Source organism: Phaseolus vulgaris, chromosome 10 (genome assembly GCF_000499845.2).
Source record: "Phaseolus vulgaris cultivar G19833 chromosome 10, P. vulgaris v2.0, whole genome shotgun sequence".
Lineage (NCBI taxonomy): Eukaryota > Viridiplantae > Streptophyta > Magnoliopsida > Fabales > Fabaceae > Phaseolus > Phaseolus vulgaris.
The window spans coordinates 2,457,689-2,473,893 of record NC_023750.2 but is presented as its reverse complement, the minus strand read 5'-3'; the positions used below and the strand labels follow the sequence as shown (position 1 = coordinate 2,473,893).

Genomic DNA, 16,205 nt, shown 5'->3' with positions numbered 1-16,205 from the left:
GTATCCAGCGTGACATGTAGGTACATAAATATATTTATATTAAGAGCGTGAATAACAAATACGAAACGGTTACCGTTTTGTGCATTTTAATTTCATATAAACGGGCACGCCGTATTTACGTTTAATACTGATTTTTTTGAGTTCGTATGTGACGTGTGTGCATATATCAGCTTTTCGCTTTCGATCTTTCCATTCCAATATACAAAATAAAATCCCAACCGTAGATTCTCATCAACGACTCTACTTCTCTTATTGCACCAAACAATAAAAGAAATGACCACAGCAAATCTGATCCACCAAACCGCACCTTCAACACCGTCCACTTCTTCATGTTCATGTTTTTGCCTATAAATACAAACGCATAACTCAAACCATAGCCAAACCACCCAAAAGAAGTGTTTGAATATTCTTCTACCTAATTGTGCTTATTATTATCATTATTCAGAAAAAAAAATGACCAACTTAATCCAATCCTTTGAGTTGAAGACAGGGGCAAAGATCCCTTCTATTGGGTTAGGAACATGGCAAGCTGAACCAGGAGTTGTAGCAAAAGCTGTCACCACAGCCATTCAGGTAACTAAAACTCTATTTCAATTCATTTTTCCCCCTTTTCAATAATACAATCTCCCAAAGAAAAATTCTGTGTTACTAAAACTGATACCAATTTGTGTTACTTAATGGATCCATTTGTGTTTTACTTATTTAAGTGGTGTAGGATTAATAACATGTCCACATCTTGTTTATAGAATACCTATCCACATTTTGTGTGTCTTCATTTATGTAGTATAACACTAACAAATACACGAAAATATAAATCTATATATTATATAGTTATAAATTATATAAATTGACAATAAAGATTGATGTGTAGAAATATGATTTCATTCTTTTTTTTAGTGGAAAGATGTTTCTAATGGCTAATTCAAAATGATTTATTTTTTATTTTTATAATTTTTATAATTATAATAATTTTATGCAATAAATATGAATTTTTTAAAAAATTAATATATTTCTTTTATTTAAAACTATGTTAGAACCGTGTAAGAATTATAAAAAATTTAACACATATCTTCTGAATTGTATATTTCACCAATATGTATTCTAAGTGTCTCACGTCCATTTAAGAAGCTTGTCCGAGTCGTCCTTATTGTATCCGAAGTCGTAAATAAGATAAATTTTGTAATTGTTAAATTTTTTATTACTTGAGAAATAATATGTGAACTGATTTTGATGTCGGGTTGTTCAGGTTGGATACAGACACATTGATTGTGCTCAAGCTTATGACAATCAAGCAGAGGTAATAATAATTCAAGTTGATAACTTTCATAGTTCAGGCTCCATTTTTGTTTCTCATCTTTTCAATTATTAATTTTGTCATATTGCCTTTGCTATGTAATAATATGTGAACTGTGAAAAAATGTTAATTGTGGGATGTTTCAGGTTATAGGTTATGCTATTAATGTTATGTAGTTTTGTTTTAATAAATATAGAAAAGTAGTGAGAACTCAGTCACTTTTGGAAGCTAATTGACATTTTATTTTGAATCTTGGTTTTCACAGATTGGTTCTGCGCTTAAGAAGGTTTTTGAAGATGGTGTGGTGAAGCGTGAGGACTTATGGATAACTTCCAAACTCTGGTTTGCTGTCTTTTGAAAATTGTGTTCTATGTTTTGAACATTGGAAAAGGGTGTGTGTTTGGTTGCTGAATGGAGATCCTTTGCTCTGTTGGCTATATTTTCAGGTGTTCTGATCATGCTCCAGAAGATGTGCCAAAAGCATTGGATAAAACATTACAGGATTTGCAACTTGACTACCTTGATCTCTATCTGGTAAGCATGCATTATGTTTACTGATATGTTACTCATATAATGGGACTCATGATTTCAATCAATAGGATATTGTCTCTTTGAAAAAGAGGGTCTAATAGTATATTGTTAGCATTGTTTTACAAATAAGGCTATCACAAGTGAACCAAGTTCAATGGTTTCATTCATGTAATTCTACTAACTTTGGTTATCTGGGATTCATTCCTTTTTATTTAGTATTATCTTGAGTCTCTTCCTTCATACAAACTAAATTGATTTATGGTGTAGATCCACTGGCCAGTCCGCATGAAAAGTGGATCAGTTGGATTCAAGAAAGAAAATCTGATTCAACCAGACATTCCCAGCACATGGAGAGCAATGGAGGCACTCTATGACTCTGGCAAGGCTAGAGCCGTAGGAGTGAGCAATTTCTCTTCAAAGAAGCTTCAAGATTTGTTGGATATAGCAAGAGTACCTCCTGCTGTTAACCAAGTGGAATTGCACCCAGGGTGGCAGCAGCCAAAGTTGCATGCATTTTGTGAATCTAAAGGAATACATATATCTGTAAGTATGGAATGTATGATACATACTTGTTGGTACTTTCACATAAATACAAGCCTGTTATTCCTGTAAGTTATTACTTGCAAAGAAAATAATCACTTTTGGTGAAAATGTCTACAGGGCTAGTTGAAAATGAATTTGGTTTGTACTCAAATTAAATTGATGGTTTCTCAACAACCATTCTTTATTCTTCTCATATTTGCATTCTAACTGTATCTATGACCAATTTCTTTCCAGGGCTACTCTCCACTAGGCTCACCAGAGTTTCTGAAAAGTGACATTCTTAAGAATCCTGTTGTGGTAGAGATTGCAGAGAAATTGGGGAAGACACCAGCTCAAGTGGCCCTTAGGTGGGGATTGCAATCAGGTCATAGTGTGCTGCCAAAGAGTACCAATGAGTCCAGGATCAAGGAAAACTTTGATGTCTTTGACTGGTCTATTCCAGAAGAACTAATGGCCAAGTTTTCTGAAATCAAGCAGGCAAGTAGTTAGTTAGTTAGGGTGTGTTTAATTTCTTTTTCAAAAGCTTTTTCTAGTTTAAAATATTCAATTTAACCTTACCTAAGGTGTGTTTAATTTCTTTTTCAAAAACTGCTTTTAGTTTTCAAGATGCAATTAACCAGGATGCAAGACACAGTGTAGAATTGAGGAAGAGTTGAACAAGAAGAGAAACATTCTGTTCTTTCAGACTTTGAAATACTTATTTTGAAATAATTTTCAAAACTTCATACATTTTGGATCATAAATTTTCAAAACTTAAAAAGATTTTGGATGAGTGAAGGACTATTGAGTGAGTGTACCTGTGAAATTGTTATGTAAAACAATTTTTAAAACAAAAAATAGGTGTGAGAAGGGAATTAAACATGTCCTTGGCATAATCTAGTTTTTGTGTTCTTTCTGGTATGTAGTTCCTTACCATCTTTAACTACCTTGTATAATGCTTGTGTGCCATAGCATTATGATCCCAGAAGTGGCCTTAAAGCTTGATTTTTTGAATTAACAAAAGGAATTTGGTGATGCAGGATAGGCTAATTAAGGCCACAATTTTTATTGACGAGACCTATGGTGCCTATAAGACCATTGAAGAGCTCTGGGATGATTAACTCTGAGAAATGTCCATCATTGAGATGTTGACATTTTCACTGTTCTTCAAGCAGATTGGTTCTTCCTTTTTACCTGTTAACATCATCTTCAAGCAGAAGAGCAGCAAGTCTTATTTTTCATTTATGATTATTGTATAAGGGCATCGTGATATAAGAAAGATTTAGTAAATCCAGAGTTGAAACACTATTAAAAAGAAGCACAAAAATATTCTCTCAACTTAAGTATAATGTAATGATTAGAAAGCACACATGTGCATTAGCAATGAAGATTGGTGGAAGAGAGAGAATTAGGAATTAAGAATTAGGAACAGAGAAAGAAGGGGTATTAGGTTCATTCTCAAAAGCAAGTTCTGTATTTGCCAAATAATGATTGTGTTAAGAAATATGTTACCTACCAATCTTCTACCAATTATTTATTAATATGTGAATGGTACAAATTCTTAATTATCAGATCCAAAACATAATTGTAACATTAATCAAACACGAGGTGTGCATAATTAGCCGCTAACCAAGCAAAAAATATTCAAAAGCAGATAATAATGTGATAAAGTGTATTAAAAAAATATTCAATTTTCTTTTTATGATGAACAACTCAAACAAAGACAACCAAAAGATAACACCAAGCATAAACTATACATATATAACAACCACTATCACTAACTAATTTAGAATAAAATCATTACAAGCTTAGAAAGAAAAATAAATTCCCTTTTTGGATATATTATTCTCAACCACTAAGGTGCTTCATCTTCGTATCGTCATCTCATCAATAATATAAAATCTGTGAAGCTCGGACACTTCTTTTAAATAGTGTGTCGGTGTATCGGACACCGACACTCGTATGACAATTGTAGGACACGTATGACAATTGTAGGACACGTATTCATGAAGTGTCCAATTCAAAAAGTATTTATTAGATTTCTGACAATTTTAATACAGTTCTAACACAATTTTAAAAAGCAAAAATACATCAATTTTTTTAAAAATTCAAACTTTATTATATAAATTGTTATTATGATTATAAAAATAAAAAACAAATCCTTGTGAACCAATCATGAAAAAAGTCTTTCCACTCCAAAAAGTAATCTGGAACATACTTGTGCACATAAATCTTTATTGTCAATTTATATAATTCATAATTATATAATATATAGATTTGTGTCCCATGTCCTACATTTTAGAGATTTTACTTATCTCCGTATCCGTGTCGTATCAGTGTCTGTGCTACATAGGATAAAACCAAAATTTAAATCGTTGATTTAAGTAATTAATTGGTGGTAACATTAATACTATCATAAGTAGTAATATGAGGTGATAAAAAGAACTCCATGGGAGTGCCAAAAGCATAACCAAACAATGAACATGTTAAAGGTTGTAATAGTACACCAGGAACTCCATAGCAAAAAAGAACAATCAAATAGGAACATGTTAAAAGGTTGTATAGGTACACTAATATTATATATAAATGACATTTACCATTGCTATATACAAATTGAAAAAATAAAAAAGTAATTAACACAATAATTGCTCAGTGAAGCAAATGATGTGTAACAGCTATCAGGAAAATAACATTCCTCATGGCATACTAATAATTATACAGTTAAAAAAATATCAATTTATATATGTGATATAACATCATATAATTCTAAAATTGCTTTATTTTAATAAAAAATATTTCTTATTTTAATTATAATTTGGTATAACATTGTGATCGTAAACATATAAGACTCGTTATAATACTATTATAACTTTGGATGCTTAAGATAGTTATGGTTCCATCCTATTCATGCTCATAGATAGACAAATATAAGATTTAAAAATTTGATGGTGTGGTAGCAATGTTTCCTTCTACAGCATAACCAAACTTAAAAAATGAATCTGAATTAAAAATGGCTATTTATGGTAGTTTTCTTATAATAATTATTTCAAATATATTTAAAATAATTTGAAATTAATAGTCTACAACTAGGAGTGATTGTGTATATCTCATACTCGAGTTTTCATTGTCATCAATAATAATTATGAACAAAACGGCCTACTAAAAGAGTCTTTATTGCTAAACGACTATTCATGAACCCTAAGTGGTCATCATACAACAAACTCAGGGGTTGTCATCGAAAAGATCTATAAATACCAATTTTCCACGAACTAAAATCTATCCTATTTTATACTCTTAATTCACATATTTTACGCACACATTACCATCATTGTGCTCTTACTTACTTAAGCATCATAATGTCTTTTTAAGTGGATCTCTCTCTTTGTCTAGGGACCAACTGAAGGCGGATCCTTGAAAGAATACAAAGATCCTCATCAAAGCATCCTCCGAGCATGTTTTCGGTAAGAACATTTGGCACTCACCATGGGACTTATAGTATTGAACATCTCACAAAAATTAGCTCCTCACAACACAACTTGAACACCCAACTTGAGGCCCTTCTTCGAAGGAACGAGGAAAACATGCAAAAGATAATGGAAAATGCCCTTGGCCATATACATGACAAAATGGAAAAGAACATGACATCTTTAAAAGAACAACACAAGGCAGAATACATGAACTGCAAGATCAGATATCCAGAAAAAATGATGACCATACCCAAGGCGACAAGGACTTTATTGGGTACACGGTAGAGTCCCAGCGGGAGGACTTTATTGGGTACACGGTAGAGTCCCAACGGGAGTCTCCCGAATTCTCAGTCTGTCAGGAAAAAACACCTTCTCATGCTTATACACGTAGGTCATTATGGAGGGAAACACGGTCAACCACCATACTGATGTCCTCGTGGTAGGAGAGTCGGGGCTACGAAAATCAGCCCTTCAAGGCGATGCCTAATCCCCTAGTCAACGAAACGATGAAGGTTAACCTTGAGGATTTTCACCCATTCACCGTCGGGGCCATGAGAACCTAGCTACCACGAAAGTGAAAATGGCCCAGCCTGAAGAAGTATAATGGGACCTCGGATCCCGAGGCCCATGTTAAGGCATACATGACAAACGCCAATCTGTTCTCAGAGAATATGATTGCACACTGTAGGCTCTTCCCAACTACATTGGTAGGAATAGCCCTAAAATGGTACTATTCTTTGCCTAGAAACTTGGTTGATTCGTTCAACACCCTCTGCATATGATTCTTGGTCAGGTTCGCCGACTACAAAAAAATAGTGGCAACCTCGATATCTTTGTACAACTTCGTGCTCGGGCCACGTTGAACATTCCTGACTGGCCCTCAACGGTAGCCATGGACACCCTCCTTATCGTTTTACGTCTAGGGAAATTCTTGAATACCCTGTACTTAGAACCCCCGGAGGATATGGATCAATTGCGTGTAAGAGCAACAAGATACATCAACATCGAGGACAATGTTGATTCTCGGAAGAAATCTATGAAGGCATCAACCTCCACAACACCATCTACCTTTAAAAAGAAAAGGTTGGGAAAGTTTGAGAATTATACCCGCTCAATGCAGTGATGGAGGTAGTCCTTCAGAAGGCCTGTAATTTGGAACTCGTCTAGTTACCATCACCGACCCCCAACAATCCTTCAACAGATCCAACCAAGAGTTGCAACTACCACCGAAATCTAGGGCATAGTAAGGATAAGTGTTTTAAGGTGAAGGATCCCCTATAGGACCCTAAACCCATAGGCATGGAATCGATTCATACACTAGGTCCATAATGGTCATGACCTTGTGATACAAACCAAAGCAACCAATAGATGATTAAGGACACATCAAGCATTTCACAAAAAGGTCCGTCATCTCAGTATACAAAGTTGGGGTCCCACCAAACCTCGAGAAAGCATCAGCAGCAGAAGAAGAAGCTATAAACCAGAATATCAGAAGTTCTTCCTTTTAGTCTTTTCCACAAGAGAAAATTCTTTCTTGAGTGCTTTGTTTATTTCGCCTCTTTGCTACATAAACGAGTGATACAAGTGAAGAGAGGGTTATTAATCTTTTCCACTAATTTGTTTGTTCTCTTTGTGAAATATCATGTATCATCTATCTTCCAGAAAATCTTCTAAACCACAATCTCCTCAAAAGGCTTTTGGGAGAGCTTGAGGATGCCAAGAGGAGCTTGACTCACAAAGAAGAAGAAATGAGACAACTAGTGGAAAGAATGCAAAGGGTAGAGGATGCTAAAGAGAGGCAAGCTAGAGAAAGAAGATGGGAGCCTAAAAGAGCTACTAGACATCATATGCACTATGGGAGCCAAGAACAAGATTGGAGAGTGCACAATTTTGGAGAAAGGCGCCATCAACATCAACAACAACCAAAGAATTCTTTTCATTTTGTAAAGTTATCTAGTTTTAGCGGGACAATGACCCTAATTTGTATTTAGAATGGGAAGCTAAAGTAGAACAACTCTTTAATGTGTATGAGGTCGCAGAGGACCAAAAAGTTAGGTTGTAGATTATATTGGGCGTACCGGAACAAACCCCCCAATCGAGTTCTAAGGGGAATGGATTCACCTTAGTTAAGAGCTAAGGGAACCTTTTCGTTCCCACATACGACACCAATGTTTCGATCTCAAGTTTGTTAAGATAGTATCGCTATGGTCAATCACTGCTTCCGAGGTATTGTCTGCTTTTGAGCTTGGTGTTCCGTCACGGTTTTGTCCTTTAAAAAACGTCTCAGTGGGTTAAGGGAGCAAAATATATATAAACGGCCATTGATCTTGACTCTTAAACGAAGTGAGACTATATTGTGCGTAAAGGAACAATATATATAAATTGTTATAAAGAGATTTTTTTTATTCATTTTCCAAATTTATCCTTTATAATATTAAAATATAACAAATCTAACAATTATTTATTTTAAATTGAAATTTTAAATTTTAAAAAATTTAGAGAAATTTGAATTTGAAAAAAAAAAATCCAATTTCTTACCATTTTACCTTTTAAATAACTATTATTTTTAAATTTAAATAATTCTTTTCAATAAAAAAACCACCTACGCAATAAAAAAATTACATCAAACAAAATTAAAAAATATTTATTTTTACAATAATTTTAATAAATTATATTTTTTAAAACTAACGTTTATATATATAATAATAATTTTTACTTTTTAATATATATAATTTATCTTTTAAAGAAAGAATATACTCAATTGTTGATATAATTAATAAATAAATTTATTAACAAAATTTTTATTCTTAAATTTTAGGTAACCTATAGACCCATGAACATTAAATTTAGTGTTTTCACTTTAATGTATATAAAAATATTTTTTATGTGATAAAAATTTATGTGATATACTAATTTAATAAAATTACAAATATTATAATTTTATAATGTAATATTTATAACAAATAGAACACAAGAATCTTTTAAAAGTATTAAAAAAATACGGATAGACAGATTTAAAGAAACACAATAGAAAAACATAATTGATGTTAACTCAGAAAACATTTACTAACATTATTATAAAATAATTATAACCTACGTCAACAAAAAAAAAAAAATCCAATGATAAATAATCATAATTGATTCTAATTAATTGAAGTCAAACTAAAGAAAAAAAAATGTAAAAGTACAAAATTTTCAAATTCTTACTTCTTTTAAATAAAACTTAAAATTCTACAATTTGAAATAATTAAATTACTTTATAACATTATTAAGTTTCAATTAATTTAAACATTTCTTAGCGTAACAGCATATTTCACTATAAAATATTTCAAAAAATTTATAAAAGTAAATAACATTTTAAAATCTGTATAAGTGAATTTTTTTATATTTCTAATATTTTTATTATTTCAATGACTAAATTAACCATGTCAAACGTTTAAAAGACAAGAAAATGGATAATTTCAAGTTTAAAAGACAAAAGTAATAATACATTATATTTTTGACATTTTGCATCCTAAAATTTTGCTTCTAATTAATATTAGAAATATTGTTTCCATTATATAATTTCTCCAATAATTTTTAATAAAACAAATTTAATTTCATATTTTTTTACATAAAGTAAAAAAAAAAAAAGTGTGGGAAAGCAAAAAGATTCTGGATAACAGTAAGCAAGCATTAACTTTACCGTCGATTCCCATCCATTGCCATTACTCTAAAGCTATCTTCCCCAAAATCTCTTTCGATTCTCATTCCACTCTCTCTCAAACCTCATTTCTGGAAAACCCAATTCACCTTGCGAGAGGGTGATAAACTGAGGAAAATCTCGCAATGAAAAGGCTCTGAAGTTAGGGTTTTTTCGTTGAAGAAGAAGAAGGAGGAGGAGGGGATGATGAAGCGCCTGTTGGGTGGGCCCGGAACGATAAGCGGGTTCCTCTTGAGGTTTGGGCAATGTGCGTTTGGTGCCGCTTCGATTACTCTTATGGTCACTGGTTATGGCTTCTCTAGCTACACTGCTTTCTGGTATTCCACTGTTCTTCTATTTTCTTTTTCATTTTCCCTTGAAAAATAAGTTAAGTTGAATCAAAGTTGATTATGGCTGTTGTTTTGAGGGTTTTCTCGTTTAGGGTGTGTTTGGATTGGATTGGATTGGGGTCGGGTGGGTGGGTGGGTGGGGTGGGAGTTAATGTTTCATTTCTAGATTGAGTAAAGAGTCTGTTTGGAAAGGAGAAACTTCTCCATTGCCATTTTTAGTTGTGGAAAATTAGAAGAAAAAAGTGAAATCAATATTTCCAAAGGTGAAATAGTTTGGTCTATTTTGAGAAACTGAACTTGGAAGAAAAAATAAGAAAGTAAAATAAGTTTTACCATGGGTAAAAATAACTTATGCACTTATTAAATAGAAAAATTGGAAAAGTTACATGAGAGTTTCTATGAGAAAGCTTATGGAGAAATTTATTTCATTTTTTTTTTCTTAATTTTTCTTTTAAACAATTCCTATTTATGAGGTTATTTGTAACCGTTATTATATGTTAGTTTTTTCGAAATCTGATTTCTAACTCAAGGTATAATTTGTACAAATACAGATGATGCCACCACAATTAGGGAGACTTTAAAAACCTGTAACTAGTGGCTAAAATTGTCGATGTGGACCGAATTTTGAAAATTTGGTTTTTAGCATTTGGGAATCATATAGTGACAATGGTGTCATTTGGGATTGAGTGGTGGGGGGGTATCAAACAAAATAGAGGAGTGAGTGAAAAATGGTATTTTCAATTGACGGTTGTGATGATGTTGTGTTGAACATGAGTGTAGAAAATTGAAGGGTGAACTTTGTGTGAAAGTTATTTTAATTGTGATTTACCCCATATTTACTGGGTTGTCAAACAAATTCTTAACAGTAAAGAGGAAGAGGAGTTACACTTTTGTTTTTAGGTTTTACTTAATTGAAAAAGAAAACAAAGGATGTTTGTTTATTCTGAATTTTCCAGTTTCCACTTTTCCCACCAACTGAATGCTCATAAGATAGTAACACAAATCTCCCTGAGGCCAAATTAATGTAGGGAGGAGAGTAAACTGACCTGGACCAGTCAATCGAATTACAAGAACATAAATGTGAATATGGGTTACATGTTTTCTCCAGTCAATCTAAAATGTAGTTCAGATGAGGGCTCTTGAACAAACCGTGTTTAGGATGTGCTTATAGCTCTGTAAATTGACCCTCTTTTTTGAGGAGGTTCTAGGTGAGTTTATTAAATCAGAATGATGCATGCCCCCCCAGCTCCAAGCTCGAGCTTATGAGCTTGAATATGTGCTGGTACAAAATCCCCTACGTGATTGAAAACTTTCACGTACATTTTGATGTATACTGTAATGTGGACTAGGTGGTTCTTTTTCGGCTAGATGTTGCTGGTGTGCTTAAGAGGTGGTGAGACAAGTTATACTTCGTGTCCAATCAGGAAACTAATTTAGCTGTCAGAATGTATAAATGAGATGCATTCTTTGCTTCATTTTTAGTTCTCAGTTTGAACATAACATAACCAATGACAACTTCTACTTCTCAAATTTTTGGTGGTGTGTATCAGTAGTAAACAACTTAATTAAGCATTTATTCAATAAGATATTATCAATTGGGAGTATATTTCATAAATTTGACCTTGAAACTTGTTGAAATGAACTGGAAATTGCTTGTTAGATACAATTTACCATGAAACTTATAGAAATCAGCCAATGAGCCTTTTTCCTAAGCTCAATCAAGCTCCATAAGATCCACACAACCGAATATTAATTTGTTGCTTGTTGATAGTGTTAAAACAAATTGAGTGAACGAGATCTGAACTGAGGTTGTGTTTGGAATCAACTAAAGTTTGATATGATTTGATGTCAGTGAATTTGATTCATAAATCAATTTATGTTTGGAAATTACTAAGAAAGACCTAGACTTGAATTGATTTGAAAATCAAATATTATGCTAGGAGGAACTCGTCCCTTTGAAAACCAAATTGGTATAATTTTATTTTAGTATTTTACTTGGGGTAGGCTGCAAAGTAATAAAGTTAAAGTAGTTTATTTATTTAATCAAATCAAACCCTCTCCAATCCTACTAATTTGGTAGGATTTATACATTAGAATGTGCAAAATCTATTGAATTTCACTAATAAATCAGTTCATATTTTTTAAAATTCCAAATACAAGAAATGACTCCCATTTTTAATGTTTCGAAACACACTAAATTACTATGAAGTTAATTTAGCAGTGATTTGCTGGGTGTGCTTGTGAATTTAGATAAAACACAACTCAAAAGGTTGCAGTAGTGTGGTTTTGTCGTCATGGAAGGTGCAAATGACTTTTCACAGCTAAGTGATGGTGGCCATGCGCTTTAGTGGCTGGTTGCATAAGGTGTTCTGCCTCATGCATCATCAGCGGACAGCCATTGCAACCTCCCTTTTACTTCCGCTGACCACCCACTCCTCCATTTGCGATATCTGGCAAATGTGAAGCCATCTTTTCATTTTCTAGTAGGAGGGACACTTAGCTGGCTGCACAAGGAGTTAGGGTTTGAGGTGAGTTGAGCCATCTAGCCTAAATTTTTTGTCTTCTTTCCTTTTGGGTTTGTTGGGCTTCAATTTGAGTCCGGCTTAGTTTTCCAGTTCTTTTTTATTTAAAGCATAATATATAACTAATGTACCCTAGTCTCTAAAGGCTCCTTGCTATACAAAAGTACGGGGAAGAGTCATTGTACCCGACCTTACCATTGCATATGCAAAAGAGATTGTTTCTGTACTCCAATCCTTGACCAATTGATCACCAAGACACATCTTCCGTTGCTCCTAGGCTCACCCTCATAACATATAAACAAAAAATAACAGTAACAAAATACTCAATAGACCTTAACATATATAACTGAATTGCCTTTTCAATTCAGTTAGCACTGTTCTCACCACATATATGTTTGCCTTTCCTGAAAATGTCTAGACGCTGATTTTCTCTAGAAATTAGTTGTATTGTTTTTGTCTTGTTCCAAATCCTAATGATATTGTGATGGTTTTCTATATTTATATGCTTTGTTGATTGTTTTGAAATTGAGCAATGAATGAGTGTAAAACTCTAACCCTGAATCTTGAGATTCAGATCGAATGGGAATAACAGGATTTTGATTGCTTGTTCCTGTCCCAATTGGTTAAATTTAGCGAGAGAACTACTTTGTCATGTAAGATGATAAAGGGTTGTTTGTGTGTCTTCAATGGGCCTTGTTGTAACTTGTAAGCAGTGTTTAAGTCCAATGCATTGGATTCTCAGAATAACATTGTTTACTGGTTAAAAGTATACTTAAATGTATTATGTATACTACTTAATGTAAGTTTCCTTTTGTTTGTCTATTAAGTATATTAAGTTGAAAGTGATTCCTTTCTCTCTCTTTTTTGTCTATAGATTGTCATATTTTCTTGTAAGCATAATTCTCTGGTACTTCCCTGAACTTTCAGCTATTTAATTGCATCAATGGGACTTCAATTTCTCTGGAGCTTTGGACTTGCATGTCTTGATATTTATGCCTTGAGGAGAAAGAGAGATCTGCAAAATCCAATTCTTGTCAGCCTGTTTGTTGTAGGTGATTGGGTAATACCACTCTCCTCATCTTATTTTATTTTCCTATAGAAAAATAAATTCAGACACGAGCATGCCTAGTTCGCATGTTGAACATGAATTCAACTTCTATGGTTGGTATTACCAAATACTTGGATACTTAGAAATACATGGAGTTAATTATTTTTGAATTGTGAATGTCGTGTCTTCGATTTTTGTGAGCTCCTATTTAAGCAGTAAGAAATAAACTAATCAGTACGTGCCAATTACAACTTCATGTCTCGGTCAGGTTTGTAAACATAATATGTTTGTAAAAGAATGGTCCAAATTTAAAATTGAACATCATTTGTTCATTGATTAACCATGTAGCAATGCAAAATAGTGTTTCTCTATTTGATTTATCTAATGGTCCTGGTGAAAAATTGAAAACATATCGACAAGTCTGGCCTTCGAATTCTGTTTTTTTTTTGTAATAATAATGGGATTGGAATCAATATTTGCCTTGTCTTCTATGGAACTTTTCTTTTATATTCTGATTAAAATTAAGGTGATAAGCTGGTGGTTGATATCATAGTGATTTATGAAATGCAGGTAACAGCAACTTTATCACTGGCAGCTGCATGCTCATCTGCAGGAGTTGTAGTATTATACTCAAGAGACCTTAATATGTGTGCAACTACTAAGCGCCTCACATGCGGCAAGTATCAGGTTTCTGTAGCCATGGCTTTTGTCACCTGGGTTCTTACAGCAATGTCATCGCATGTGATGTTCTGGATCTTGGCCTCAGTCTAGCTTCACTTATTTCCTTTGCTAGATCCCAAGACCACCATAGATATCACGGTATCTTTCATAGCTTCTGTAAATTTTGTTGTATCAATACTTGCCACGACATGTAGACAAAGTTTTCCCTGTTGCCCCTTCTGAAAACTATGATTGATTTTTCATTTTTCAACCTTGCCACGCCAACCTCAGTCTAGATATAGATATGCTGCTTTAATGTAAAAGCTTGGACATGATTCTGTAAACTCACTTCCTTATTGTAACCAAGATATTCTCCTTGTGCTGGGTGCATGCATTTGTGTATAATCTTCTTCACTTACCACCTCTGCCCACATTTCATGGTACTATAATTTAAAAACCAATTGCCTATAGTATTTTACTTTGACCCAGTTATTTTTATGAGTTTAATACTCATGCATTGTCAATATACAACAGTTTTTCAATCTCTTTACTGTTGATATGATTCTTAAAATAATTATTGCATAAGTCTATAAACTATGTATAATGATTTCTGATTGAATGAAAGTATAAATATGCTGGATTTTTTACTAATGTGGTCCAATTTTATCTCTTAATTAATGGGTAAATTTTTTAAAAATTATTAAAATGAGTAAGTTGTACAATCTCAGTTAAAATTTCATTATACTGAAGTCATGTCATCTTGAATGCATGACTCTTTGATTATACTGAAGTCATGTCATCTTGAACGCACGACTCTTTGATTATGTCATCTTGAATGCACGACTCTTTGATTATACTGAAGTCATGTCATCTTGAACGCACGACTCTTTGATTATGTCATCTTGAACGCACGACTCTTTGATTATACTGAAGTCATGTAATCTTTAACGACTCTATACCTATTATTTTTTGTAACTAAGAGATTGTACCAAATTTCAAATATGCCCTAATTAAAATCACTTTTGCATCCCTTCTCACTTTTGCATATTTATGAATGTGGACCCTTACTTGCATTAAGTAGGTAGGCCTTATCACTAGTAGACATCGGTCATTCCTCAACATCATGGTTCCATGTCAAGATTTCTTCCAAAATCTCTTTTTGTGGGTCCATCAATCTTATTAATGGAAGGTGGGGATCTAACAATTATCAAACATATACTAAAGAATGGATCTACATACAAGTTAATGATAATTGATATAATAGATTTAGGGTTATTATTAAGAAGATTACATTTACTAAATTTCATACAATTTACAAATGAAATGAGGGAATTTCTTTTAACCCATTTTTTTTCTACACCTCTAAATATTAAAACTTTCACTCTTCCCTTTAATTTAAAGCTTTTTTTTAAAAAAAATTGTGCAATTAAAAAACAACAATTCGTTATTTTAGAACCAGACATGCTAGACTTTATTAAATGTGTGTGTACTTTGCATCAAGTTAAATGTTTAAGATTTATTTTCTGAATTTTTAGATCCTTGTCATATCGTTAGGAAATATACAGTTTATATTATTATTAATTATGATTAAGTGCATGATATGGTATCAAAAGAAGATAAATTTTCTATTCAATCTTCTTTTTATTGAAATTTCTAGAATGAATATCCAAATTGATTGGAAGTGAGAAACATTTACGTTAGTATCCAGAAATAAGACAATTTAAATAAATCTCACGTTGGTATCAGTTTATTGTTATTATTTTAGGTGTGTATTTAATTGGGATTTTTCAAGATGGTATATAGTGTTATTATTCCAAAATGGTGAAAATTTTGTGAAGAATTAATTCATTTTTTATCCTCCATTCCGCAATATGAAGATCAAGATTATTGAAGTAAACACTTTCAAATCATCACAAGCAAAAATTTCAAGTGAAATTAGGTTTACACGTTGAAACTTCAATACATGCATAATATATACTATTAGCCAAGACAATTTCCCTCTCTACACGCCATCATCTACCAAACCTAGATATACATAAACACTTGGAAACATTTTTTTAAGAAAATCTTGTTAGATGATTATGACCCAAAGGGTTTGACAAAAAAAAAAATGTATTTAGATAATTGAC

The 16,205-nt window shown here is 32.7% G+C and overlaps 2 protein-coding genes across 2 annotated transcripts; both read left to right on the top strand.

Annotated features, from left to right (window-relative positions):
• Positions 1-298: 298 nt before the first annotated feature.
• On the top strand, positions 299-3,866 carry LOC137818674 (NADPH-dependent aldo-keto reductase, chloroplastic-like). The gene is made up of 7 exons (XM_068622232.1): positions 299-573; positions 1,247-1,297; positions 1,560-1,636; positions 1,741-1,828; positions 2,093-2,368; positions 2,603-2,845; positions 3,388-3,866. Exons 1-7 carry the CDS (start codon positions 454-456, stop codon positions 3,466-3,468), a joined length of 936 nt encoding a protein of 311 aa, XP_068478333.1. The 5' UTR covers positions 299-453; the 3' UTR covers positions 3,469-3,866.
• A 5,585-nt stretch (positions 3,867-9,451) lies between these two features.
• LOC137818673 (CASP-like protein 5B2) lies at positions 9,452-14,466 on the top strand. The gene is made up of 3 exons (XM_068622230.1): positions 9,452-9,834; positions 13,296-13,428; positions 13,987-14,466. The coding sequence occupies exons 1-3, from the start codon at positions 9,701-9,703 to the stop codon at positions 14,185-14,187; spliced, it is 468 nt and encodes a 155-aa protein (XP_068478331.1). The 5' UTR covers positions 9,452-9,700; the 3' UTR covers positions 14,188-14,466.
• Positions 14,467-16,205: the final 1,739 nt, after the last annotated feature.